The sequence below is a fragment of the Brassica napus genome, chromosome C3 (genome assembly GCF_020379485.1).
Source record: "Brassica napus cultivar Da-Ae chromosome C3, Da-Ae, whole genome shotgun sequence".
Taxonomy (NCBI): Eukaryota; Viridiplantae; Streptophyta; class Magnoliopsida; order Brassicales; family Brassicaceae; genus Brassica; species Brassica napus.
Window position 1 is genome coordinate 6,755,110 of NC_063446.1, and position 25,114 is coordinate 6,780,223.

At 37.1% G+C, this 25,114-nt stretch overlaps 5 protein-coding genes, 1 long non-coding RNA gene and 1 pseudogene across 9 annotated transcripts; 4 read left to right on the plus strand and 3 right to left on the minus strand.

The window, feature by feature from the left end:
- The first annotated feature begins 1,115 nt into the window (after positions 1-1,115).
- Positions 1,116-3,027, plus strand: LOC106385888. Its single transcript, XR_001277308.3, has 2 exons — positions 1,116-2,071; positions 2,582-3,027. It is a non-coding gene; the product is annotated as an uncharacterized LOC106385888 (long non-coding RNA).
- Positions 3,028-6,315: 3,288 nt separating this feature from the next.
- LOC106387326 (protein VERNALIZATION INSENSITIVE 3-like) lies at positions 6,316-9,417 on the plus strand. Its single transcript, XM_013827155.3, has 5 exons — positions 6,316-6,775; positions 7,221-7,290; positions 7,596-8,139; positions 8,207-8,514; positions 8,582-9,417. The coding sequence occupies exons 1-5, from the start codon at positions 6,761-6,763 to the stop codon at positions 9,322-9,324; spliced, it is 1,680 nt and encodes a 559-aa protein (XP_013682609.2). The 5' UTR covers positions 6,316-6,760; the 3' UTR covers positions 9,325-9,417.
- Positions 9,418-9,597: 180 nt separating this feature from the next.
- Positions 9,598-12,427, minus strand: LOC106387327 (putative glucose-6-phosphate 1-epimerase). Its single transcript, XM_013827156.2, has 9 exons — positions 12,151-12,427; positions 11,734-11,808; positions 11,245-11,301; positions 10,998-11,158; positions 10,712-10,852; positions 10,447-10,549; positions 10,258-10,357; positions 9,957-10,187; positions 9,598-9,769 (listed from the first exon to the last, which is right to left on the minus strand). The coding sequence occupies exons 1-8, from the start codon at positions 12,241-12,243 to the stop codon at positions 9,979-9,981; spliced, it is 939 nt and encodes a 312-aa protein (XP_013682610.1). The 5' UTR covers positions 12,244-12,427; the 3' UTR covers positions 9,598-9,769; positions 9,957-9,978.
- A 55-nt stretch (positions 12,428-12,482) lies between these two features.
- Positions 12,483-18,946, minus strand: LOC106387325 (villin-5). 2 transcript variants are annotated; one of them, XM_013827153.3, is made up of 24 exons: positions 18,774-18,946; positions 17,653-17,773; positions 17,454-17,553; positions 17,303-17,371; positions 16,988-17,224; positions 16,726-16,903; positions 16,508-16,640; positions 16,256-16,418; positions 16,018-16,165; positions 15,820-15,926; positions 15,596-15,751; positions 15,455-15,523; positions 15,303-15,371; positions 15,094-15,231; positions 14,879-15,007; positions 14,619-14,766; positions 14,490-14,500; positions 14,265-14,405; positions 14,069-14,194; positions 13,932-13,997; positions 13,495-13,843; positions 13,226-13,380; positions 12,963-13,141; positions 12,483-12,745 (listed from the first exon to the last, which is right to left on the minus strand). In XM_013827153.3, the coding sequence occupies exons 2-23, from the start codon at positions 17,709-17,711 to the stop codon at positions 13,028-13,030; spliced, it is 2,865 nt and encodes a 954-aa protein (XP_013682607.2). In that variant the 5' UTR covers positions 17,712-17,773; positions 18,774-18,946; the 3' UTR covers positions 12,483-12,745; positions 12,963-13,027. The 2 variants fall into 2 exon arrangements, with proteins under 2 accessions (XP_013682607.2, XP_013682608.2); XM_013827154.3 differs by lacking the exon at positions 18,774-18,946 and adding an exon at positions 18,358-18,484.
- On the plus strand, positions 18,627-21,147 carry LOC106387328 (2-methoxy-6-polyprenyl-1,4-benzoquinol methylase, mitochondrial). 2 transcript variants are annotated; one of them, XM_013827158.3, is made up of 9 exons: positions 18,627-18,817; positions 19,303-19,400; positions 19,525-19,651; positions 19,747-19,808; positions 19,886-20,041; positions 20,141-20,285; positions 20,405-20,476; positions 20,582-20,690; positions 20,948-21,147. In XM_013827158.3, exons 2-9 carry the CDS (start codon positions 19,313-19,315, stop codon positions 21,047-21,049), a joined length of 861 nt encoding a protein of 286 aa, XP_013682612.1. In that variant the 5' UTR covers positions 18,627-18,817; positions 19,303-19,312; the 3' UTR covers positions 21,050-21,147. The 2 variants fall into 2 exon arrangements, with proteins under 2 accessions (XP_013682612.1, XP_013682611.1); XM_013827157.3 differs by lacking the exon at positions 18,627-18,817 and adding an exon at positions 19,072-19,212.
- Positions 21,148-21,321: 174 nt separating this feature from the next.
- On the plus strand, positions 21,322-22,228 carry LOC106387324 (annotated as a pseudogene).
- A 213-nt stretch (positions 22,229-22,441) lies between these two features.
- LOC106383651 (18S rRNA (guanine-N(7))-methyltransferase RID2) lies at positions 22,442-24,656 on the minus strand. 2 transcript variants are annotated; one of them, XM_048752254.1, is made up of 10 exons: positions 24,504-24,656; positions 24,283-24,424; positions 24,103-24,178; positions 23,794-23,877; positions 23,655-23,710; positions 23,492-23,548; positions 23,316-23,365; positions 23,098-23,250; positions 22,888-23,014; positions 22,442-22,781 (listed from the first exon to the last, which is right to left on the minus strand). In XM_048752254.1, the coding sequence occupies exons 2-10, from the start codon at positions 24,379-24,381 to the stop codon at positions 22,617-22,619; spliced, it is 867 nt and encodes a 288-aa protein (XP_048608211.1). In that variant the 5' UTR covers positions 24,382-24,424; positions 24,504-24,656; the 3' UTR covers positions 22,442-22,616. The 2 variants fall into 2 exon arrangements, with proteins under 2 accessions (XP_048608211.1, XP_013679180.2); XM_013823726.3 differs by having other exon boundaries at positions 24,283-24,414; positions 24,504-24,647.
- Between the last annotated feature and the right edge of the window lie 458 nt (positions 24,657-25,114).

The window sequence follows — 25,114 nt, forward strand, 5'->3', positions numbered from 1 at the left end:
GATGAGGCGCAAATGGGTAGAGAATAAACGCTCCATGGACTATGGCATGTATTGGTTATGGGTGTGAAACCAAATCGTTCCTTCTTTGACCTTAAGATCAATATTATAAATATGATTCTTCTTTGGTCTAATCGGACACTACGTCACGTTTTCAGCTCCGTCCGACCACTGATTCCCATTTGAAAAACATGGTGGCTCTGGTACTGGTTTGAGCCATACTTACCGTTACCAAGACGGTCTTGTCCACTCTCCCAAAAGTAAACGACTCCTGGCCTGGGGAAGAAAGCAGACTCCTCCTTGAACTTCACTTCTTTTAGATCATGATTTTCGCGCGGGATGCAAACATATCTTTTGTTTTGTTGTGTTAAGAAAGTGGTTGATTATGTGTGTCGATGTTCTGTTTGTTAAAAAAATTCTCGGTTATAGTATCTTTAAGTAGTGGGAGAAAAAAGGATGTTAAGATTGTAGACCCTGTTCTAAAAATCGGCCGCCTAGGCGCTACGCGTCACTTTTCCGCCCCGATTTATACCAAATCGGTTTAAAAAATCGGATATCCGATTTTTTTCGCCTAGACCGCCTAAATGACCGCCTAGCCGCCTAAATGACCGCCTAGCCGCCTAGGCGGCCGTCTAATCTATTTATTTATTTTTTTATTTATTTATTTTTTTTTTTTTTTTTTTTTTTTAGTTTTAATAATATTTTTATTTGTTTATTTGATCTAAAATTTTATAAATATCATTTATATTCATAATTTTGATGAAAATTACACTATATTAAGTTTATATATTCTATTTGTGTGTTTTATACAATCTTAAACATGAAAATGTATTAATGTTATACACAATTAAAGATTAACATGTTTTATAACATAGTAAACCATCTAAAAATTCCGCCCCGCATAATTTCCGATTAATCTCCGATTTTCTGTTTAGGCGCTAGGCCCAACCCGACCGCCCGACTGGCGCCTACCGCGTTCCGGAACAGGGATTGTAGATATATGTTAATAAGAGATGATGTTGGGTGTATGTCACCACATTACATTCCGAATATTTGATCAAGTTTGGTTTTCTGTTAACAGCTCTTCTAATAGTTTTTTTTTTTTTTTTAAAAACTATCATAGTAGTTTATATTTTGTTTGTTTATAAACTTAGTCGACTTTCAATATCCAAAGCAAGTTCTAAAATAACAGTTGGAGTTAACAAAATAATTTTTTTAGAAAAAATTAAAGGAAAACATAATGTAACTTTTTAATATTTTTAATTTATAGTCTAAATTAACCATTGGAGTTACTAACTGTGGAAAAACTATTGTTCTATTTATTTGATCAGGAACACTTTTTTTTTTGTAGCTTAAATCAGTAGCACTTGGCTTTGTGATATTTTTTAAATTACAAATATTATATGAAAAACTAATCTATATTTATTTATTTTCCTTTTTTTCCAAAACTGAAACTGGGTTCTTTTCTTTAGAGTTTAGACTGTGATTGAAACTGGATAGATGATGAGTCAATTTATTAAATGTTCAGTCTTCTTTTTTATCTCAAATTTTTCATATTAAAAGGTGAAAGATAAAATGGTGCAAGCTATATGCCTAAAAGTCAATGTTACAACCCAGTTAAATGATAAAAGCCCCGTAAATTAAGCAGCCCAAATACAGAACTCATGAAAGATCTCTTTTGAACCCAATAGAAAAGTGACGGCGGAAAATTTGCATGCGAGACGGATCCGGAGTTACTTTCGAGGAGCCGATAATCAAAGAAAGATGAGGACAGTGAGGAAAAGAAGATCATCTAAAGATAAGTGAATGCTTTATCCAGTTTCGTATCTCAGAACTATTGTTAATTGTACACTCATTTTTTTTTTTATCTAGAATCGCTTCTTCGTCTCCAATTAATCTTGATGTATCGCTAGCATCAACTCTTCTTTCACGTTATCAATCGCTGGCAGTTTCAGCGTCTTCATGCTATTCACCGGCACAACCGTTGATTTCACCTTTTTTAGCCACCGGCAAACTTCTTCACCGTCTAAACCACAACACAGCTTCTATCGCCGCGTTAACCACCTTCAGATCGGTAAGACATTGGCTCTTTGTTTTGTTTTTGGATTTCGAGTTTTGAATGTGTTGTAGAAATATCAGAGAATTGTGGTGGCGATGGTTGTGATGTAGCGACGTTCGAAACCTCCTGTCACACTCTCCATTTATACTCTCTTCTCTCTATACTCTTCACAATCGTCAATGGCTTTGGCCATATCCTTCATTGCCTTGATCCTCCTCTCCTCTGCTATCGCTTTCCAACGAATGTCTATCTCTGGAAAGTCTCGGGATTCCTCTTATATGCGAGAGCTCTGTTTGCCATCGTGCTCTGTAAAAGTTTTTAGAGTTAGTGTGATTGTGGGGGGATAAAATGATGAGGTTTACAGATCAAAGACTCCCCTATTTATATATGTAGATTCACCGACTTGAAGATGAGAACATTGAATAAGAAATTGCGGAAAGAGTGGAGATATGGAGTTAAAAAGAACTTAAATGACATTGATTGAATCTGATTGAGTTATGTAACGTTGCCAATTTTGCATTGCAGGAGGAAAAGAACAGTCGGTTGGACACAACGACGGCTTACACCGCATTGAAGATTTCTTCGCGTTGGTACAATTAAGGTTCAATATAATGGGTCATCCCGCTGCACACACCCATCCAATTTATTGGTCCAAAATACTTCAGGTTAGACGTCAAACGAATTTAGCCCAATTTGTCAGGATTGCCAATTAATGAAACGCTGTGTTTTGAGAGAGCCGACACGTGTCAGCTCCGTGACGCACGACTTATTGGATGCTGAGGTGTCTCTCTAAGGAGAGAGTAAACATTCTTTTATATATAAAGATTTTAAGTCAAAGAATAAGTCACGATATATTAATATCATTGGTCATTTTTTTTAACATTACCATTGGACTTTTTTTATGACTAACGAGTAATATTTGTATACGAAGTTTTAATATGCATACCATAGATTTGATTTTGTAGCTGATTTTAAAAGTGTTTTTTTTTTCATGAGAAACTATTATCAAAAAATGAGACATACAAAAAAAAACAGTGGTGAACCAAGCTTGATCATTATGAATGTCAACAGAAATATTCGAACAAGTTTAAACCACTGAAACGTAACCATATATATGTTGTTAACGTAATCAAAGTTTTAATTCTACATGGTTTGTGATCAGCTCTATTTCCATCACGAAGGCGTGGCTCGGAATGCATCCCTTGAACCAACATTTTCAGTCCCAGGAGCTAAATGATATTATTAAATTATAAACTAAATATCACTTATATGGTTAAGTTTTTAAAAATACGTATATAACATATGGAGTGTACGACCATAGTTTCCAAGAAGTAATAACGTAATATTATCGATGTAACATCGAAAATATTGCTAAATTTGGTAAGTAATAATTGATTTTATAGTCTTATATGGTAACTCAATATACGAATCAATTAGTCTACTTTATATGATAAAATCAGATTTTATTTCCGTTTTTAGTTTGGCGAGTTTCAATAACTATACTGTGGATGGCCCATGAAGTAAAGCCTAAAACATTTGATATTTGTTAAGTCTCTATGATACATGTACGATTATAAATGGGAAATAGCCTATGATAACACTAAAAAAATTTATGTCACAAATATACATTCTAAGAATTAAAATGACCAAAATGTTTCATTAAATAGGTAAATATACATTTATACCCCTAGGTTTAACTAAGGTTTAGAGTTAAAGGGTGGAGATTTAAGATTGATGTTTAAAATTTTATAAAATAGAAAATAAATATTAAAAATTTGGAAATTTTAAAATAAAAATTTTAAAAATAGTTTCAAAAAGTATTTTCGAATTACAAAAAGAAAATTTGAAAAAAAATAAAAAAAAAATTCGAAAAAAATTCAAAAAAAAATTATAAAAAGTTCGAATTTGAAAACATATAATCGAAAACTATATAAAAAAAATTATTTTTTTATATTTTTTTTATATTTTTATATTTTTTTTATATTTTTATATTATTTATTTTTTTATATATCTAGGTTATTAGTGTCTTTTTACCTATTAAATGAAACATTTTGGTCATTTTCCTCTTTGTGATCTATTTTTGTGACCAAAACTTGAAAATTGTCTATTTATGAGAATTGTCCATTATAAAATGCCTTTAATATTTTTTTTAATCAATTTTTGTTCAAAATAGCAGTGAATATATTTTCTGGTTTTATGCATGTTTAATTAAACTTCTATTAACTGAAAAATCAACAAAATTAAAACATTTAAACAAAATTACAACTATGTAACATAAATATTTTCTAAGTACATCTATGTACCAAAACATGAACTTTCTGTTTTGGAAGAGAAAAGAAGTGGTTCCACTCAGACCACAGTTCGATACCTTCCCATGGATCTGCTGGTCCATTTGGAAGGCGAAAAACGACAAACTTTTTAATGGAAAAGTCGTATCCCCGATTGACACTCTCCAACATGCGTCTCTTGAAGCAGAATGTTGGAGGAAGGCTACCGAAAAAGAGGAAGCAAATGAGGATCATGACGATTCTCCTACCAGAGAGTTTGAGACAGTGCCCCCTTGGATACCTCAAATCTCTACATGTCAAATTGATGCATCATGGATCAATAATGGCAAGGTCATTGGCTTAGGGTGGAGTCTTAAGGATCAAATGGGCTTAGAATACTTCGGATTACGGGCGTATAACAGGAGCCTCTCAGCTTTGCATGCAGAGATGAAAGGGTTACTTTGGGCAACCTCGTGTATGAGAGACAGAAGGATCACTTCGGTAAGGTTCGAGACGGACTGCTCGGACTAAGTGGACATGACTACAAATCCGATGGACTGGCCAGCATTCGCGACAGAGATCGAGGAGTTCCAGAGGTTACAGAATGATTTCGACGATGTGAGACTGTCTCATATTCCTCGGAGTCGGAATGGCTGGGCAGATGCATTAACAAAAAATGCAAGGGCCAGAAGCTATATTTTCTCCCATATAGATCAGACATGGACAGATGGAGATGCTCCTCGGACAATCGGCTCGTCTGTTCTCCACTTGATCTAGCATAGATGGGTAGACGATAAAAAAAAAAAAAATTCTAAGTAGTTCACTCTGCGCGCAGATCACTATCTAGTTATTATTATTATGTATGATGGACTCTACTATTTGTTTTAAACCAAGCACAAGCTCACTAGAAAGCTATATCTTACTAGCCTACCAAGTTCATACTGCAGTTGTAAAAAGTACAGTTAAAATTTCGTATTTATAACTTATCTTAAAGTCGAAATAAGCCGTTTATTTACAAATTCGAAATTATTTGTTTATATATAACTTTTGATTAAATATATTAACGACGTTAACCTAAATTACAGTGAGATCTCTTAAACAAAAAAATCATTTCAGAAATAAGAATACAAATGACATTATACTTTTATCAATATACTTAATATTGTTAATTATATATGTATATATATTTGACTTAATAATATCTCAATGTGATTTTCTCGCGTTCTTCCTTGTAATGTTTTTAAACCCGATTCGGACGTGAAACCGAATTACACTTTGTATCATTGGATCACTGGATCAACCGTAGTTGGATAGTGAGTCAATAGATTAATAAATTGTAATACATATATAAACATAATATTATTAACTATTAAAAAATATAAGATGATATCAAGTTTTATTTACATAATCAAATATATATTTTAAAGTTTGTTTTAATTTCAATTTTCATTCATCATAAAATAAAATATTTGATTACATATTGGTTCATCGGATATACCGGTTTGACTGTAGGTTCGGATTGGGTTTTAAAACATTGATTTTAACTGTAAACGTTCTATTCCAAATCACTAGTTTGTGTATTCTAGCACAATTACCTAATCGAATATTTCTTACTATATTATCTTTTACCAAAACTTTATCCGCTCTAGAACTAGTCGAAGAAATCGAATGCACTATGCTAATAAGATAACACCATCTCATGGCAAGTAGTACCTTTCTTGGTTTTCGGACCGACCTTTATGGGCAAATTTATATGTTTCTAACTTTTGACATCTATTAAAGTGTTACTATCATTATTTGTACTATATATAGCTAAATAGTAAGCTATATTTGTAGAGTGACCGACGTAGTGGATACATTTTAAAAACTGAGGCAATAAATTATGTAAGTTAATCAATACTTATATAACATTTTAACAAAATAAAATTCAAATGGTTTGCAATGGGATTGCTAACCAAATAGGCTGCTAAACTGCTAATGACATAAACCCAAGTATTTACTAATTAAGTGTCAATGTTATTTCGATCTCAAGTTGTTCTACACGTAGTCAATTCTTTTGGTTCATGTATCATTATTGGAATATTCTGTAATATCTTGGGATATATTAATAAAAAGTTAAAGATTATAAGCCCAGCACTGGTTGCCAGTCACTTCAAAGTATTTGTGTATGTATAATATCTTCGAGACCACGTGAAGTTATCAGATATTTACAACTTTTTTTGTCTTTATATTTAAAGAATAAAACCAAACTTTAAAGAAAAAAAGCTTTCATCAGAGAAGAAGATGATTCATTATTCATCAGAGGGTTCTGTAATAGAAACATCTAGAAAAAGAGGGAATATATTTTCTTTTCCACAAACTACACACACAAGATAACCTAGAAAGAAAGAAAGACCGAAGAAAACAAAAAGAACGAAGAACACAAAGAAGAAGAAAAATGCAAGCTGCTTCGGTAATAAGCCTTTCTTTGTTCGATGTTGTTGTTGGAAGTTTTTCATTCGGTGAACAAAGAACCAATCCTCATTTTATTTTATTTTATTTTATTTTTATACACTTATTTTTTAATATTCTAAAATTCTCAATGTTTTATTCTTGTATGGCTCTTTTATAGAGCTTGAAGACCGAGTACTCCTGGATTCTATGTCTATACGTTCATTTTATACATGTTCTTTAAGAGAATGAGAGCTTCATGGTTTTGCCTTTTGGCTGTTTAAATATTTTAATTTTGGAAAAAAAAAAATTTGAAAAATAAAAATCTGAGCTTTATCGATCTCTTTTGTTCTTCCGGATCATGGGTACTAATACATTTTTGATCCCTTGTTTTTTTCATAGAACTTTGTTGTGATGGGTTCTTAACTTTACATTATTTAATTCTTTGTCCGAAAACTGATCTGCAGCTCTCAAAGATCTGGCGTTTTGATAGTAATGTGGGCCCAGAAGAAGACATGGATCCTTCTTCATTTCAACGTACGAGTTCTTCTTCATGTCGACGTGAACGTCTTTTGTCTTCTCACTGTTCTAGTTTCATGCGTCTATTTTGTGAAGCTTTTAGGTCGCTAACACGACGTCGTTTTCATTGACGAAACTGTTTAATATATGAACATAAACGCTTTATTTCTCGCGTTGGATTCTTTCGTTCGTCGTCATTGTTGAAATTTTTTGGTTCTTGGGTTGTTGAGACTTATCGTTTTCGTTGACAAAGCTTAAAACTTTTGTTCTTACCACACTTGTTCTAGGGTTAAAGTATTGAGCTTTTGCTTTTGCCTTTGCAGGTGTCGTGTGCACCGAGTTTCCTAAAAAGAAAGGTTTGAGTGTAAGCGAGAGAAGAGAACTGATCCACGCATTGTCCAAGCAGCCAGAAGAAGCTTCGGAGCTTTTAAACTCGTGGAGCCGAGATGAGATAATGAAGATCATATGCGCAGAGATGGGTAAAGAGAGAAAGTACACTGGTCTAGCCAAACCAAAACTCATTGAAAACCTACTCAATCTCGTCTCTCGTCCTCTCGGTGAAACCTCGTGTCCTAACCGTAAAGGCTCGAGGAAGAAACAGAAGACGACTACTAGTTACATCATCTGCTGCGAGAATTTAGCTTGTAGAGCAGCGCTCGGAAGTGAAGATACCTTTTGTAGAAGATGTTCTTGCTGTGTTTGTCAGAACTTTGATGAGAATAAAGATCTGAGTCTATGGATTGCTTGTGAGGGTTGTGGTTTGTCTTGTCATTTGGAGTGTGCTTTGAAGGAAGATGGGTATGGGATTGGGTTTAATGATGGTAGTTTTCACTGCGTGTTTTGCGGCAAAGATAGTGATCTTCTCGGGTAAGATTCTTTTGGTATAGATTTGTTGGGAGAAGGTAATGTAATAATGATGTGTGTGGACTTACAGATGCTGGAGGAAGCAAGTGAATGTGGCGAAGGAGACTCGGCATGTAGATGTTCTTTGTTACCGTGTTTCTTTAGGACAGAAGCTGTTGAGAGGTACAAGGAGGTATCAGAATCTGTTGGAGCTCATGGATGAGGCGGTGAAGAAGCTGGAGGGTGATGTGGGTCCGTTAGTGAGTTGGGAGATGAAGATGGCTCGAGGTATCGTCAATAGACTTGCTTCGGGATCGCAAGTTCAGAAGCTGTGTTATCTGGCAATGGAAGCTCTTGACAAAATGGTCTCACCATTGTCAGAATCTGTTTCAGGACAAGGTTAGTTCTCTGTTCACTCGTTACTTATGTTTTGAAGTCCGAAGATGTTGACTTTGGCTCTCGTTAGGTGACATATTGAGCGTGAGAGTAGAAGAGATCCAAGCAAGATCAGTCACTGTGAGATTAGACTCAGAGGAGCCGTCTTCTTCTTCGCAAAACCAGATCACGGGTGTGAAGGATGATGGAGATGAAGCAGGGAACAGGCAACGCCTATTGACAAACTCTAGCAGTGGTCTTTGTAGTAATCCATCTTTGCCTGAAGATGAATCCAACAATGTCAGTAAAAGCTGCTGCAAAGAAAATAGCGACAATAACAACGCTGAACACTGTAGTGCAGGAGAAGTAGAATCTGAGATTGAAGAGGAGAGGGTCTTAAAAAGGAAAGTCAACGAGATAGAGGGAGGAGACTTGCTTGTAATAACACCCTGCAAGAGAGACGCATTTGACGGCAAGCAAGGAGGGAATAAAAGATCCAAATCAAGAACATCAACCAAGAAACCTGAGACCAATGTAGCAGAAAATGGAGTGGGAGGAGATAAAGACTTGGGTCATATAGTGAAGACCATTAGATGTTTAGAGCAAGAAGGGCATATAGACAAGAGTTTCAGGGAAAGGTTCTTGACATGGTATAGCTTAAGAGCTACTCATAGAGAAGTTAAAGTAGTGAAGGTTTTTGTAGAGACTTTCAAGGATGATCTGTCTTCTTTGGGACAACAGCTTGTGGATACATTCTCAGAATGTGTACAGAGCAAGAGATCATCAACAACTGGTGGTGTACCTGCTGGAATCTGCCTAAAGCTCTGGCATTAAATCCTTACAAATCCGTCTTTTTTCCCCTATCAAACTTGCTTAATCTATCTAAACCATAACGATATTTTGGAATGAAAATATGAAATTCTCTAACACAACTTTGCTTTTAATTTATAGTGCAAAACTCAAAACGAAATAGCCCAATTTCAACTAAGTTCTACTCTAAAAGTTAAGAGCATGGAGATCACGCACATAAAATTAACAGTTCGCGTGAGATGTTTGAAATACCTCTGGATCTGACTCGGACAAAGGGCTACTAGACACAAGCACTGGTTGCTGGTCAAATGTACCTTTAAATATAATGAAACCACAATACTTTAACGAGTGCAAGTCTCTCGTCTTTGATCCACAAATCGATATTTTTTTATTCAAACTCAGTTTCTTTCTATAGTATAATAATCCGATGAACATCTTCACACCACGCTTCACTCATTTCTTCATAGTACTGCACAATCCAAATGTAATTTTATCAACCCTACGGTATTAGCAAAATCATTTGAAGAAATGACACAATATGTAAAATAGAGGAAAAAACTAGTATTCTGTTTGTATAAACGAAATATTTGAAGTTTTGAAACACGCAAAAGTGTTCAGAAAATACCTAAAGGTAAAGAAATGTAAATTGAAGTTACCTGTACGAGAAAGGGAGGAGTATCACTCGAGGACTTTCTTGGGGTCAAGCTGTCCACTGGAGTAACTAGAAGGAACCGCAGAGAGCTCGAGTCTTCCTTTCCATTCTTCACCCGGTTTCAATGTGATCGGCCTTTCGATAGCTGCAGCTTCAACACAAAGCATATGCTTGTAGTCTTCATCTCCCAAGTCTGATATCGTCTTTGACCTCTTATCCCATGGATTCCACACCACTGAAAATATGAGTATGGCTCAGTTTTTGCTTCGTGATATAGTGTATATAAAACTAGTTTTACGTCTTACCGGCATCAGCAAGTCCGTCTTTGCGAACAACGAACGTCCTCTTCTTCTCGTGGTCCAAAATAGCAATCTTCGCAGGAGTGCTCAGGTAGATCTTGTCAGTCTTGAACAAGTAAAAGTTTTTTTTTTTTTTGAGTGATGATACAAATAGATATCTCAGAAAGAACGGAGAGATTGGGATTGCAAACTTACTTCGGATTCAAAAGTTATAGCATCACCTTGTTCCGTAAAACGTTCTCTGTTCGTCAAGTTGTCTAGATAATCCAGCGTCTCCAACCCTTCAACCCGTACTTCACTGAACACAAGCAAACCAATGCATGTTAGTATCTCTATTCTAGACCTTCCTGGAGCGATAGATGTAGGAGTTCAATACAAGATAGCTCCAAACTTTGGTAAAATGACAAGTAAAATTGCACCAAGTTGGCATGAAAATACATGAATGTCAAAATGAGATTACCTGATGTCCGAGACAGAGAAATAGGTGTGATAAGCAAATGTGAATGTAAACGGCTTTCCATCAGAGTTGGTGTTCCTGATACGGGATGTCAGTGTCAGTTCTCCTTCAGACCCCAAGGCTACTCTCATCCGGAACTCAAAACTGAAATTGAATACATACCAAGATGATAGTTAGTAATGTTCTTCAGCTCTTCTTTGTGAGAGTTGATGAAGAAAAAGTATTCAGCATTCTATGTAGACATTTTTAGCTTAATACGTGGATACTGTTCAGTAGTGAAGAACCTTACTTGTGAGGCCATGCCTTCAGATCATCTTCACTTGGCCTTAGGATCAGGTCAACGTAAGCATTAGAAGAAGAATTCGTTGGCAAAGGAGGTGGGCTAGAATCGACTTCCCAGATCCTGTTTCTAGCGAATCCATGTGATTCGAGTGTGCCAAAGTTACTGAACTGCACGTGCAAAAAAAAAACATAATTTTGTGAGCATATTTGAATATTAAAATGAAACTAACAAAGGAAGAAATATATACACTTACTTGTGGAAAGCATAGTGGAATCCCTCCACGGATTGGTTTTGGAGGCTTGAATACAGCCTGCACAATGCATAGAGCATGGTATCAGATCTCTATTGCTTTGAGCTCATACACACACGTAACCAGGCAAAACAAAAACTACTCTGGTATGAGCAAACCACTAGATTGCAAAATAAAAAAAAATATCTATTCATTCACATACTTCTTTAGGAAATTAAGCTAAAGAAGTGAAGATTCCTTTCCTTTAAAGTAACAATCGATGTAAAGAATGAAATTTAAACAATTTTTTCCCCAAATCTTTCATCAACTTCCTAAAACCAAACAGAGAAAGAACATGAGATGCATATAACGATAAATTTTTAGCATCCAACTTCGAATTCTTTAGGCACCATTTTATTTTCTCCACAAAGTCAAGTTAAAAGGGACATAACCTTAAGCATCTCTAATGTAGTTTGAAACAATCTTAAATAAGATGGTATTGATCTGCAATACCTTGCTACTGAGGTGAAGTAACTCTTCTCCATTCTCATCCTTCCAAGAAGTCACATGTCCTCCATACAAGTATACCTGCATTTCGATCAAGATCACTAAAATTAAAGGAAAAGTTTTGATACAGAGATGAGTAACACTCTGTTTGTTAATTTCACATCATCTCTCTAAGAAAACTCAATCTATCATCATCGCCAAATGGTTTCTCAATACTCTTTATCTTATCCTGTAGATTCATAGATTACGCTTACATTTAAACATTGATCAGCAATATAAAGGCACAGATCCGGTTAATCAAATGCATAAACTATATACATAACACAATCACACGAGCTAGGAGAATCAACAATCGCAATCAAACGAGAACATCGAAGATCTAAAATCTCAGATCAATCTCCGCGGAGCAGAAGCAGCAACTACCTCGGCGGAGCGGTTGCGAGACTCGCGTAGGATGATTTTGTCGAGGCCATTGATGCCTTTGGCGAGCTCAAAAGAAGGACGCTCCGTCGCCATGGATAATAGTACAGAACGAAACTATTAGAATCAATTAACGAGATCGATATCACCGTGTACACCCACCGTCGCTTCTACTCTACTTCTACTTCGTCTTCACTACTCCTCTCACTTTTTGCAACTTTTTTGATGTTTTTATTTTATTTTTTTATACTCCGTTTTATTTGGGTTATTATTATAACATAAAGTAACAGAATTAAATTTTAAAACATGGGATTAATGAAGATTTACTGACCACCTGATTAAAGATTAGATTTTATTCACATTGTTTCTTCAATAATAGTATAAAAACCAACAGAGAAAAGTCAAGTCCAGGGGAAAAAAGACCATAGCCACACACACTGATAGTCTGATAGATAATAAAACAAACAAATACAAAAATGTAATCCTAAGTATCATTTTAGAAAAAAATTGAATTATGTATATATAAAAATATATAGAGAATATATATATTTGATTATTTGAAAGTAGCTTAAAACTGAAATATGTATGATGCCCTCCCCTGCAAAAGAAGAGGAAGAAAACATTAAGAGATCTTCTTCTTAGTTTCTTAGCCTTTTGTTGTAAAAAAAAAAAAGAAAAGATTAAGACTATACTAAACATGATTTCTTGGTCTATCAATAGATAAAACATTGCATCAAAACATGATGAAGATTTTGAGTTATCAATCAAATCTATCAATAAGAGTAAACACAAGACGAAAAATGGATCCAACTTACGGGTTTTGGGGTTAAGTTGATGATGATGAAGAAGAAGAAGACTTGAGTTCATGAGGGAAGTGTGTTCAGAATAATTGAACAGCCGTTTTGAGCTTGTTTTGTTTCCACTTTGGCAGTTTATAGAACTCACTCTTTGTCATCTCAAATTTCTCCTTGAACTCTGCTGCAGTTAAGTATGCCTGCAAACAGAATCTGTCTCCATTAACACACAAATCCGATAAACGAATCTTGTAATATGTTATAAGTGTTTAAAAGAATCTAACCTCTCTTCTAGTGAGGTCAATATCTGGAACAGGATCCTCTGATTCGGTTGTGAGGCGTTCGTATGGGAATGTAGGGAGGTTGCTTTCCTCTTCTGCTTCTTCTTCTTTAATGTTGCTCATTGATCCATCCTCTGCCGTCTCTGCTCCGTTTGTAGCTTCATACATCAAAAAAAAAAAGATCAAAGAATGTTAAGCTCTAGAACTCAAGTTATCTCACCAAATCAACAGTTTGGGGTGTTCAAATGTAAAGTTTTTATTTTGCAGCAGACCTTCAGATGAACCGGGGCTAGTTGGTGTTTCTTGAGGAGGAGTAGGCTTGGGTTTCTCGAAAATCGCTGTGCGGGCAGCAATAGCTGCGGATTTGGGTGCGAGCTTTGTGAGGTCTGGTGCATGAGACTTGGGGTAAAGCTTTCGGACCATTGGGCCAACCATAGGAGGTGGAGTTGATAGGTTTCTTGTGCTTACGTTCCCAAAGTTTGCTGCAAGTGCGTTGAAAGCTGGAGACCGTCCCCTCACACGTGATCTGTCTGTACTAGAGGTCACACTCCTTGACCGGGACTGCGGTTTGTCTGGAACGCTGGACCTGCCGCTGTACACTGGTACTCTCCTTTTAGGTTTCTGAGTAGAAAAACGGACACAACATCTAAAGACAGAAACCAAAAGAATGATTCTGCAAACATGTAACTAAATGAGGCGAAGCTTTTACGTTTAGAAGCGGCTTTCCTTTGTTTGTGAGTATTGCGAGCTTTCTTTGGAAAGAGTCTCCATGCATCTGCAAGAAGAGGTTACATATACGAGTTAGACATCGGCAAGCGAGCAAGTGTATATAGAGAAGTGACTTACTGCAGATTTAGAAGAGTCCCAGGTGAAGAACCGAGTAAAGAATGGAGGTTCGTTTCCTTCCGTTACAATGTATATCGGTGTTTCGCTTGCTAGATTCTCTAGGAGGAAATCATGCTCAAGGAATTTCTGTTGAGGAAGAGGATCTATAAGAAGAGTAACGTTTAATCTATATCTAGTTGAATGAATCTTAAAGTACCTCTCCAATGGCTAACACTTGCGGTTTCTTCTTGGGGTCAACTTGTTGCCCGACCCAGACATATACTTCAGTGTGACAATCAAGAATGAAGATATCTTCAGTCATCAGATCATCTTGAGTGAAGTTGAAGATCTCTGTAACCTATATATGGGAATAAAAAGAAAGAAGAGTCTCAATAAGATCATAACATAAATATGGTTTATAAAAATGAAAATCATACATTACCTTTAGAGTTTCTGGTAAGATAGCAACATCCACAAGAACAAAAACCACCGGAAAATGCAACCAACAATTTAGATCAATTCTTGGATTGGGACAACAAAGCAGGAACATGTGCTGGCAAATGGTTTTTACCGTTTGAGAAGGTGCAAGAGAAGAGATGAGGATCACTCTCTCCATCCTTTTTGATCTTCTGGCTCGGATATTCTGAATTTCCTCCTAATAATTCCCAGAACTGTTCAGACTCTATACCTTCCTTTTGTGCCTTGGTGTGTTCATCTGGCTGTATAGAAGAAAACAAAAGGAAAAAACAAGAGCCAGAGGTTCCAGCAAATGAGGAGATATGAGGAGGCAAGCTCCCAAATGTACAATAAGACTCATTTAACACATATTACCTTAATCAGATCCAACATTCTCTCCATAAGTTCTTGATCATCCGAGGTAGTTAGATTGCCACACCAAGTGAAAACAGTAGAATCACCATGTAATATATAACAGTGCGAAGAATTCAACCCTGTGGAAACCTGTTGGCAACCAGATACCAATTGAATTACCTGTACTAAACTGACGAACCAGAAGGCTGTTTAGTTGAGAGTTTCAGTATGCGTACCGCATCTATCTGTATGGCTTGCATGTCCTCTGGTCCAGAACCTTGGACCCTAAACAGCGCAACACCTTCTGCATTATAAGTATTATCAGGGACTTCGTTCTCTGCTATGTACTTCTTGAACGCATCACTTAGACCACCCTGAGACAATGAAAACGACTTTTTTTTTACAGAGATTGCGACAAAAGATCAATTCAAACTTAGATAAATACCTTGAATGTGATGAAGCTTTGCATGATCACAAAAAACTGAATCGGTTCTTTTCCCTCGTAAATGCGAGCCTGCACGGATTAGACTTAATACATTCATATCCAAAATGTATATTGATATTAGAATCTATAACGGAAACAACGGGAAGAAGCACCTGAGCCGGCATAAACTTCATGGATTCAACCATCTTGCTTGCCATGGAAATGGCAGACGCTCTGTCTTCCTATATATATCATCATCATCAGTGAGCACAAATATAGAGAGAAATAAGCTATATATATGTGATGAAATTTACCTCGACGCTTTGCTTTCCTAACCAGGTGCCCACTAGATATTCCTCTCTGTCATCTCCGGGGTATGAGTACTGCAGTATGTAACAATCTCCGCTATAGAATTTTGATTGCTCAGCTCCTTCGAGAAGGATCTTTTCCTCGTTATTGACTCGCCAGACCTGCAAAGTTTCATAGTTACCAACCAAAAGATTTGATTACTTGAACATATCAATGTATTAGCAACTACCTGTAGATTTCCTGTGCCATCAATGTATGGCTTGGGTTCGTCTTTAGAAGAAGGTGAAGAAGTCTTAACCAGGCCCTCAACGTTAACTCCTTGCTTTTGCAAAAGGGCTGGTGAAGAAACAAACAGAGATTAAGTATCTCACTACTGAATCTTTAAAACTTCAGCAATTTGATTAGTATAACTAATAGTCTACTACACCTGCAACTTTTCCTCTGCCTTGCCGGGGCTCAGCAACTGTACTTGTAGTCGGCCATGAATCGAACTTAGATCGGAACATCACTGTTTCAAACCCTTCCATCACACTGATCAGGTTTGATTTTGGACGTTCAGACGAACGGAAAAATTCCTGAAAAAAATTAAGAGTGACAATATGACAGTGAGTGAACAAAAGTCATCAAAACAAGACTATTGGTTTGGTGCATGTGAAGTAATGTACTTCTGCAGCTTCACTCGCGTTCTTTCTTTGATCAATTGAAGTATTTCGTCCCTTCCAAACGAACACTTCGAGACCGCAATCGAGAATATAACATTTGTTAGTGTCTAAAAGCTCTTTCTCCAAAGTCTCAGCCTCTACGGCTTCTGTCTGTCCCTTCTCCACACTAGAAAAGACCAAACATGTTTCATGTCAGAACATAATCATCTGTGCCAGTAATTGGTTAGTTACAATGCAAGATCAAAGGTGTTCTACCTGAAGAGTTTGATCCCGTCAGATTCAGCGGTTTGGTCATCACTCACTGCTGATTTCTTAGGAAGTGGAGCAAACCCGCCAAACAATTCCCAAAACTCTCCAGCTTCAGCATCAGCCATCATCCTCCCATCATCTACAAGAAAGAAAGTCATTAAAACTCAATCAAGTTGGTGACAACCTTAGCCTCCATTTGTTATGTGACAGTTAAGTTCACTCACCCACAGCTGCGATCTCGCACTTTCCATCATGGTACGTGTCTTTAATGTACTGAACAACCTCAAGAGCTTTTGCTCTTTCTTGAATACTCGAACTGGAACCACTGAACTGAAAAATTTTAGACTCTGTATCAAGAATGAAAACGTCGTCGTGGTTGAGCGTCGATCGAGCAAACGTAACCTGTAAATGAGAAAAGGAAGGCAAACGAAGATGAAACATAGAAAACCAACCAAAACCATTTCAGGACACTGTAAAATGACTTGCCTCTTTGACACGGACGACATGTTTTCCTTTGCAGATATACAGACGCGTCTGATGCTCCTCAGGCTTGACATGGTTAAACCCGGAAGCAACTCCACCTTCCTGAGGTATAATGCAAGGTTTGAAGTAGGAAAGGAACTTCTCGGTCTCTTGACCCTGTACTTCTCGGTACTGAACAGCACGCCCACCTAAGGCTGAATCTAGTTCGACTGTCATAACGGCTACAGAACCATGTTCATCCTGTTTTAATCAACACAAAGACCACCATTATTCTTATTCATTAAAGAATAAGCAAGAATATGAAGAGACTGTTGTTACCTGACTGGAACCTTTACCGAGCCAGTAGTGAATATCATGATGCAGAGAACCGCTTCTTGACGCAGTAGTCTGGCATGAGATAGTTAGATTAAGAAGGTTTTAGATACTATCGAGAACTATGATATGATCGACCAGAGATATAAACACAAACCTTTAAGACGATATAGGAATCTCCACTGAAAAATTTGCCATGGGACTCTATTGGAACAGCGACAGGTTTGAAGTTCTCAATGCGCCATATTTCAACCCCTCTGCAAATGCAACAAACAAGAATATGCAGATGATCTAAAAGCAATACAGCAAGGAATAAAATTAAAAAAAAAAAAAAAAAGAGTGAGAGAGAAGGTTACGATTTCTGGCCACATCCTTGGAGAGCCTCATCTAAATCTCTCATCGAAAACGTCGTCATTCTAGTTTTTTGAAAAGCTTAAACTCTCCTCAGCTTCTTAAGTTTTATAAAACAAACCAAACCTGCAAATACAATTTAACGAGCAATGAAGGGACAACATTTGAACTGGGAGGAAGAAAGGTAAACAGCAGAGTTCTTCTAGATGTATCAATGCATGTAACAAGAAACACACACAAAAGGAGATTATTCTTAATCTACACAATGTACTTGAAACCAAAGGAGAATTCTCCAGAATCACCATAGTAATTGAGACACAAAGCTTCTAGGGATTCGTATTTTACTACCACCACAAACATTTTTCTATCAATCCACTCAACGAAAACATGATAAAAGTACCATGATCCCAAAAAGAAGCCACAACAGAGGATATACACTATCAAACAACAAGAAATGGAAAGCAAAATTCAATACAAGCAAGTAGATTCATATCAGAAATGGACATGCAGCCAGATTCGCAAGAAAAAATAAAATTGATTTGGAGGCGATCAAACCCCACATGCAAAACAAAAAAAAAAAACAAGCTGGACGATGATAAACTTGATGCATGAAGGTGGGACTTCAAAACAATTTGTTAGTGTTGTTGTCACATGGATTACGAATCAATTGTCTCTGTAAATCAAACCATGAACTAAAACAAAGATAATACCTTTTTTTTTTTACAGAATTTTGTCAAGAACAAGGTGCAATGCTTCTAAAAATTATTTTGCGGAGAAAGTAAAAAGGAAAAGGGAAAATGTGATGATCCGAGAAAGTAAAAACGAACTTTGTGGTGAGACTTCCCGCTTTTTCAGGTGGAGACAAAATCAAATGTTTCATCCCATTATTAGTTTTCTCTTTTTCTTTTTATTTTTTATTACTAGATTGAGCTTCATATTAAATTCGAGGAGGACATAGGAAAAAAAAACTTAAATTAAAATTCGTTTGACTTGCAAAAACAAAAAAAAGTAGAGAAGTTTTCAATTTCTATGAATGGCATGATTAATCGTGCTTCCCTCCCTCCATATACCCTAAATTAACGCATACTCTCTCATGCCAAAAACAAAATTAGAAGAATGCACTAACGTGTAAACCAGTTCGTCACTTTCACTTGACCTCCTCCGTCGCAGGTCAGTTTTTCTCCTTCGGTTTCGTCTTCCCCTTCTTCTTCCCCCATCGCGGATCCAAACAATCGTCGATCAATTTCAACCTTAACCGTAGCCTTGAGCGGCGATTTGTTTTACGCGGCGGCGTAAAACCACAAATGATCTTTTACTAATTGGGTCTCATATTAATTAACAGTTTTAAAAACTCATAATGGGCCTAAACTTATTTTACAAAAGCCCAATATGTACTCCGTTCGCGATTAGAGAGTCAAATACTCGCTCGGTCAAACTTTGGTCTGGTTCTGGCACCGGTATGTTCTGTAACGACGTCTGCACTGACTCGATCTCGGAGCTGCGAGTCGACGAAATTTGGGATTTTTCATGAATTAGATTCCCATTTCTATTACACTTGATTCCTCGTTAGTTCTCGAGTCCCTTCGTCGTCGAGCTTAAAATTTTGAAGGTTACGTTGTCAAATTTAGGATTTTGGTTTTCTTTCCGGTGTGCAGAACACAAGCTATGGCACTTCGATTACTAAGCAGGAGGACGCTTGGGAGCAGGATTTTGAGCTACCGTGCCTCGCTTCATTCTCATGCCACAAGTTTTGGTATCACTCTCTTCATTTGTCTGTTTAGTATTCTCTTGAATGCCTAAAGATCATGTGTGTTCAAGTTGTATTCAGATTGTGATTTCTTCTGTCTGAGTTTAACCTTTACTGTTTTGATTTTCAGGGTTTCAACAAGTAAAGGAAGAAGAGAAAAGCAAGTTGGTTGGCAACGTTTTCACCAATGTAGCTTCCAGTTATGATATTATGAATGATGTCATGAGCGCTGGCTTGCATAGGCTATGGAAGGAAAGGTTTACACTCTTGTGGTGATACTTTTATATCACAAGTGTTTTATGATATCCTCTTGTATAAAGATTGTCACTTTTGGTGGTCTTTTTGATCTCAGACTCGTTGGGAAGCTTAGCCCATTCGCAGGGATGAAGCATCTTGATGTAGCCGGTGGAACAGGTTAGTCCATACAACTGATTTTTGTTTAACTATACTCTTGTCGTAGATATTGCTAAGGGGCTGTTTCTAATGTGCAGGTGATGTTGCGTTTAGGATCTTTGATGCTGTTAACAGTGTCAAACGAAGAGCGTTGCGGAAAGTTGACGAGGCTTCACTCGAAGAAACTCAGATCTACGTGTGTGACATTAATCCCAACATGTTGAACGTTGGGAAACAACGTGCTGCTGACAGAGGTGATACCACCTCACATGTTTGTTTGTGCTGATTGTGCATCACATCTCTTTCCTCTTTGAATCCCTTACATTTCAAGCTTCCTCTGCTATCTTGAATAGGTTTGAGAGACAACAAGTCACTCGTATGGGTCGAAGGAGATGCAGAGGCCTTGAGTTTCGATGACAATTCAATGGATGGATACACTATCGCATTTGGGATAAGGAATGTCACACACATCGAAAAGGCTCTCGCAGAGGCTTATAGGTACACAAATATATACACACCAGCTTGATTTTAGTGACTTGGGAAAGCATTCATTCGGATGTAATATCATGTCTCAGTGTTTTATGTATGATCTTGTAACACTCTTCACACTGTGTCAGGGTACTAAAACGAGGAGGGAGATTCTTGTGCCTTGAGCTCAGCCATGTAGACATTCCAGTCTTCAAAGAACTGTAAGTTTTGATGACTAGACATGATGTCGAACAGTAGAAGTAAGCAAGTCCCTAAGTCTTTTATTTTTCTTTGATGATCTCACTTTGTTTCTTCTTGTGTTGCAGATACGATTTGTATTCGTTCCAGGTAATTCCTAACTTAGGGGAACTAATTGCCGGTGACCGGGATTCTTACCAGTACTTGGTTGAGAGTGTTCGTCGGTTTCCTCCTCAGGTTCAACTTTTTGTTACCTTTCTTGGAAAATTTCTTAGTAGTTTATAGAGATTGTTTACTGCATGGTTTGGATAAAAATGATGTAGTAGTTCACTGGTGGGTTTGTTGAACAACATTAGTAACATGCAGTGATCGAATCCGTAGTTGATGGTTGGTGTTAGATTCATGTAAGAAGATGGGTTTGAAGTTTAGATAGTGTCGTTTTTAAGTTTTAAGCCTCTGTTTGTAATGCCTAGATTGAATAAAAATGAATGCAGGAGCGGTTTGCAAAGATGATAGGGGATGCAGGATTTGAGAAGGTAGAGTACGAGAACCTTGTTGGTGGAGTTGTCGCCATCCACTCTGCCATAAAGCTCTGACCTTTCTCTCATTTCTTTTGCTTGTCCATTTTCTCTGTTTCAAAACCCCAAACTGTAAAAGTTCTTAGGTAGAAATAAAGAGAGAATTTGATTCACAATTGTTGAGGTTTAAGTCTCCCTAACAACAATTAAGCTTTACAACTAAGCAGACGTACCATACAAGCAAACTAAATAAAAATTACATAAAACTAAAAGACTTGCACTGTTGTTAAAACCTGGCTAAAAAAACTACAGTACACAGACAAGGAGACCATTACTGAATGGGCTCTGTATTGGGCCCAATAGAGTACTCTCTTGATGGGCTCACTGAAATCATTCATATATAAATATAGTAAGCACTTGTCCCCGTCGGATTCAGCTGAGAAACCTCGCCGGCGTTAGAAGAAGAAGATGGGAGTTTTCACATTCGTTTGCGAGAGCAAAGGCGGAGAATGGAGGGACCGCTAAGCAGCACGAGGGAGACCTCGAAGCATCCGCTTCTTCCACCTACGATCTCCAGCGGAAGCTTGTACAGACTGCTCTCTCAGCCGATTCCTCCGGTGGCGTTCAGTTTTCGTTCTCTCTCGTCTGCCCTACCTCCGCCGTCTGCCAGGTTTCTTAATTGCTTCCCCTCTCTCTCTCTCTCATTATAGAATGCATATAGCTAGATCTGTTACGATCACTTTGTGATAGGAATTGGTTAAGATGAATCTATGAATCTTGATCAAATGTTCAAAATCTCATTATCTTATATAATTACTACATTGTTTCTTAATCCTTAGTGATATATATATATATATATGCCTAACAAGAAGTTATTTTTGAATTTGGTGAAGATGCTTGTTTCCGTTGTTGAAATGCGTATTGGAATCTGTTGAGCTAATAATAGGAAATGAAAATGGAGCAGGTGATCATCGGTGGTGCTGTTGGTGGAGGTGCAGCTTCTGGAGGAAGCGGTGGTGGAGGTGAGGCCGCCGCAGCCACAAAGGAGGAAGAGAAGAAGAAGAAGGAAGAATCTGAAGAGGAGGAAGGAGACTTTGGATTTGATCTCTTTGGTTAAGCTAACAAACGTCAACCACTCTTTAGTTTTTGATCTCTGTTTTGAGATGGAACGTCAAAGATTCAGTAGACTATATAATTCAATATCATGTTTGGTTTCTTGTTTCAAACCCATTTAGAATTGCCAAGGATTTGGATACAGCTTCTAGTTACAAACAATAGCTTACTATATACTTGCCACTGCATCTGAAAAATCTTCCAAGTCCAGAAGATGATCCACAACGAAAAGGCTCGGTTTTGGACATTGAGATCAGGATTACATCGTTGAGACAGATTAGGCAATGCTCTTTATTCTTAGCTGCTTTGCCTTGACGAGAAAGATACATCTTTCCTTTTACTGTTTTACTCGTTTGATTTAATCATTTTAACTAATGGATTTAATTTTTAAAATAGAAGAGGACAAAGCTTAATGCAAATCACAAGACGCACCTGAGAAGTAGCCACAGGTTTTGACTTCCGAGTACACGAAATGTAGAAAGAGTAAGGACGTAACATAATAAAACGCTTTTTTAAGACTAGTAAAAAAAAATCAGAAACGCGACTTGCGTTTCCTTGCGGTGTACTTGGAATCAGCAGGAACATCGTTTCCTTTCCTTCTACTCTGTTCCTTCTTCCTCAAAACCCATTCCCTTCCTTTCCCTTTCTTGTTCGTTCTCTGCTTCTTCCTTGGCCTACTCCTATCCGACACACATACCTTTCCACAAACAAAACAAAGAATGGTAAACAAACACTTCTATATATATAGTAGCAAGTAAGACGGTAAGGAGACTTCAATATATATATATATATATATCATTTACCATTCCATTCTCTTCTTCTTCGCTATCATCATCGTCATCATCCGAGTCACCCTCTTTATGCCCATCGTTAATACTAGTTGGAACAGAACCACATGTGAGGACCAGGAACTCTTTTCTCTTCTTAGTACTACAGGTTGTTGGAGAACATCCAACGTGTTAATGCGCAGTCAAATGTGAAACCAAAACAAAATAGCTTCCACAAGAACGTACCTGTGAGGGTAGTCAACAACGAGTCCACCACCAAATCCAGCTTGTAAGGCCTGGCGAAGGATCAACTCACGCTGAGCGATACTCTCAGGGTACACTTGGAAAACTGCCCTTGCTCCTCTTGATAAGCATCGGTATAGTGACCCAAAGAAAGCCCTGAATGATCAAATATTAGACGCTGTCTTATTGATTCAAGCTGAAGTAGAATGATTTGCACATACTTTAGCCTCAAACGAGGTTCATGCGATGACTTGTCCGCATTGCATAACCACTGAAATCATATGAAAAAAAAAAAAACAGAGAAATGGCTGGTTAAAAACAATGGTAGTATATATTACAAAGAATCATATCTTCCGGATAATCAAGTGAAAGCATAAGGTAGTGTGAGAAGTAAGACCTGAACAGCCGATATACTGATGGCTCCGTCTATGACTCCTGCACGGAAACCTAAGCCCTGAGACATAATAAAACACGGATAAGCAATTTGCTAAGACATCAATCATCCATCTTTCAAAAGAATATTACCACCCACAAAATCTTAGAGAGAGAGAGAGAGATACCTGGCCCATGTCACCAAGTAAAAGATCACCCTCAACTTCTCGTTCAACAGCAACGTCTACATTGTTATTAAAGGATAACAGTTGTCATAGAGATTCTAAGGCTTGAAGAATCCTTGGCAAACTAATGATTCTAACTTACTAAGCATTGAGGCTGAGATGTCAAGACCAATCCACTGGTGCCCATTCTCAGAGATTGTTTCCCCGCTCAGGCCAGATCCACAACCTAAACAAACACTATTAGTCACACTCAACGTTTGCAACAGATAAGCTTGCACACCATCCAAATATAAAAAAGAAGAAATCTTTGGATGTGACTAATATCCATTGACTATACAGAAAGCAGCTAAGCGGATTTAGATACACAGATTCTTTTGCTCTTAGTCATCATCAACATTGCTCATCATATTAAGTAGATGAAAAGGAATTAAGTTTTTTTTTTTTTTTTTACCAATATCGAGCAAGAATCTAGGAACATCATCTTCAGGCAAAGCAAGAAGCTCCAAAGCTCTCTCAGACAACCTCGCCTACAATAACCATAAGGACTACATATGTAAGAGATCACAACAAGTGCCTGAGTTCAGAAGAAACTGATGAGAGCTATTTTCTTCAGGGGCAAGAATTAAAGCACCTGAATTTCGACGATACGTGAGGAAGAAGTATATTTGCGGGCCTCGGAGTCGTCATAGAATATCTCCGGCGGCGCTAGAAACTCAGGTCGACTCGACATTTTAAGCGTTTTAGAGCTGTCCCGATTCTGGAGCTGCGCAAAACTGTGGATTTAATTTGGGAGCTGAGATAAACGAATACGAATATTACTGATTTGAGCTGGGAATCAAAGAAGGTTCTTACCAAGAGACGAGCGTGAGGCGGAAGAAGACGAACGGCGATGAATCTTTTTAGGGTTTTAGGAAAACGAAGGGAAATAATCAAAACTTATATTTGCCAAAGTCCGGTTGATGATCGTGGTCGGACCGGTTATATCAACTCTATCAGTGTGGTTTTCAGATTTTTCGGTTTGGTTAGTTTCTCCAGTTTTCTCTTACGGGCCTAAACTTAAAAAGTTTGTTTGGGCTTAAATGGTTAGCTTTCTGTAGTCATTGTTTAGCTTTAACTGACAAAAGTTTAAAATTCTATTTTCTTTCTTCGGCCTAAATTCAATTCATTGTATCATTCCAGAATTAGTCGACAGAAAAAAAAATCAATTCATTTCCAGTTATTAGTTTAATTCAGTGAATTTTCATTGTATGACTTATTTACATTACAGTTGCAGGTAACAAATTTCAACTTTTGTTGAACAATATTTATAGTAATATTATGGAAACTTTTTTGGTAAGCTGCAACATTATGGATAAACCGTAGGAGAAATATTTTTGATATTTACAATTTAACAGTAACCAAAAAGTCTATTAATATATACTCATTTGTTTCAAAATAGCTAAAATTAAAAAAATGTTTTAGTT

What these genes read in the sequence shown, in the direction of transcription:
- LOC106383651 (XM_048752254.1), bottom strand. Translation starts at nt 24,381, where the DNA reads ATGTCGAGTCGACCTGAGTTTCTAGCGCCGCCGGAGATATTCTATGAC. An exon ending in CACGTATCGTCGAAATTCAG is followed by an intron (nt 24,179 to 24,282) that starts GTGCTTTAATTC and finishes TGGTTATTGTAG; the next exon opens with GCGAGGTTGTCTGAGAGAGC. An exon ending in CATCTCAGCCTCAATGCTTA is followed by an intron (nt 23,711 to 23,793) that starts GTAAGTTAGAAT and finishes ATAACAATGTAG; the next exon opens with ACGTTGCTGTTGAACGAGAA.
- LOC106387327 (XM_013827156.2), bottom strand. Translation starts at nt 12,243, where the DNA reads ATGGCGACGGAGCGTCCTTCTTTTGAGCTCGCCAAAGGCATCAATGGC. An exon ending in CTCGCAACCGCTCCGCCGAG is followed by an intron (nt 11,809 to 12,150) that starts GTAGTTGCTGCT and finishes ATCGAAATGCAG; the next exon opens with GTATACTTGTATGGAGGACA. An exon ending in AGACGGACTTGCTGATGCCG is followed by an intron (nt 10,188 to 10,257) that starts GTAAGACGTAAA and finishes TCATATTTTCAG; the next exon opens with TGGTGTGGAATCCATGGGAT.
- LOC106387326 (XM_013827155.3), top strand. An exon ending in GGATCCTTCTTCATTTCAAC is followed by an intron (nt 7,291 to 7,595) that starts GTACGAGTTCTT and finishes TTGCCTTTGCAG; the next exon opens with GTGTCGTGTGCACCGAGTTT. An exon ending in AAAGATAGTGATCTTCTCGG is followed by an intron (nt 8,140 to 8,206) that starts GTAAGATTCTTT and finishes GTGGACTTACAG; the next exon opens with ATGCTGGAGGAAGCAAGTGA.
- LOC106387328 (XM_013827158.3), top strand. Translation starts at nt 19,313, where the DNA reads ATGGCACTTCGATTACTAAGCAGGAGGACGCTTGGGAGCAGGATTTTG. An exon ending in ACAACGTGCTGCTGACAGAG is followed by an intron (nt 20,042 to 20,140) that starts GTGATACCACCT and finishes TATCTTGAATAG; the next exon opens with GTTTGAGAGACAACAAGTCA. An exon ending in GCTCTCGCAGAGGCTTATAG is followed by an intron (nt 20,286 to 20,404) that starts GTACACAAATAT and finishes ACACTGTGTCAG; the next exon opens with GGTACTAAAACGAGGAGGGA.
- LOC106387325 (XM_013827153.3), bottom strand. Translation starts at nt 17,711, where the DNA reads ATGACGACGTTTTCGATGAGAGATTTAGATGAGGCTCTCCAAGGATGT. An exon ending in ACGCGAGTGAAGCTGCAGAA is followed by an intron (nt 16,166 to 16,255) that starts GTACATTACTTC and finishes AATTTTTTTCAG; the next exon opens with GAATTTTTCCGTTCGTCTGA. An exon ending in AAAGCTTCATCACATTCAAG is followed by an intron (nt 15,232 to 15,302) that starts GTATTTATCTAA and finishes TCATTGTCTCAG; the next exon opens with GGTGGTCTAAGTGATGCGTT.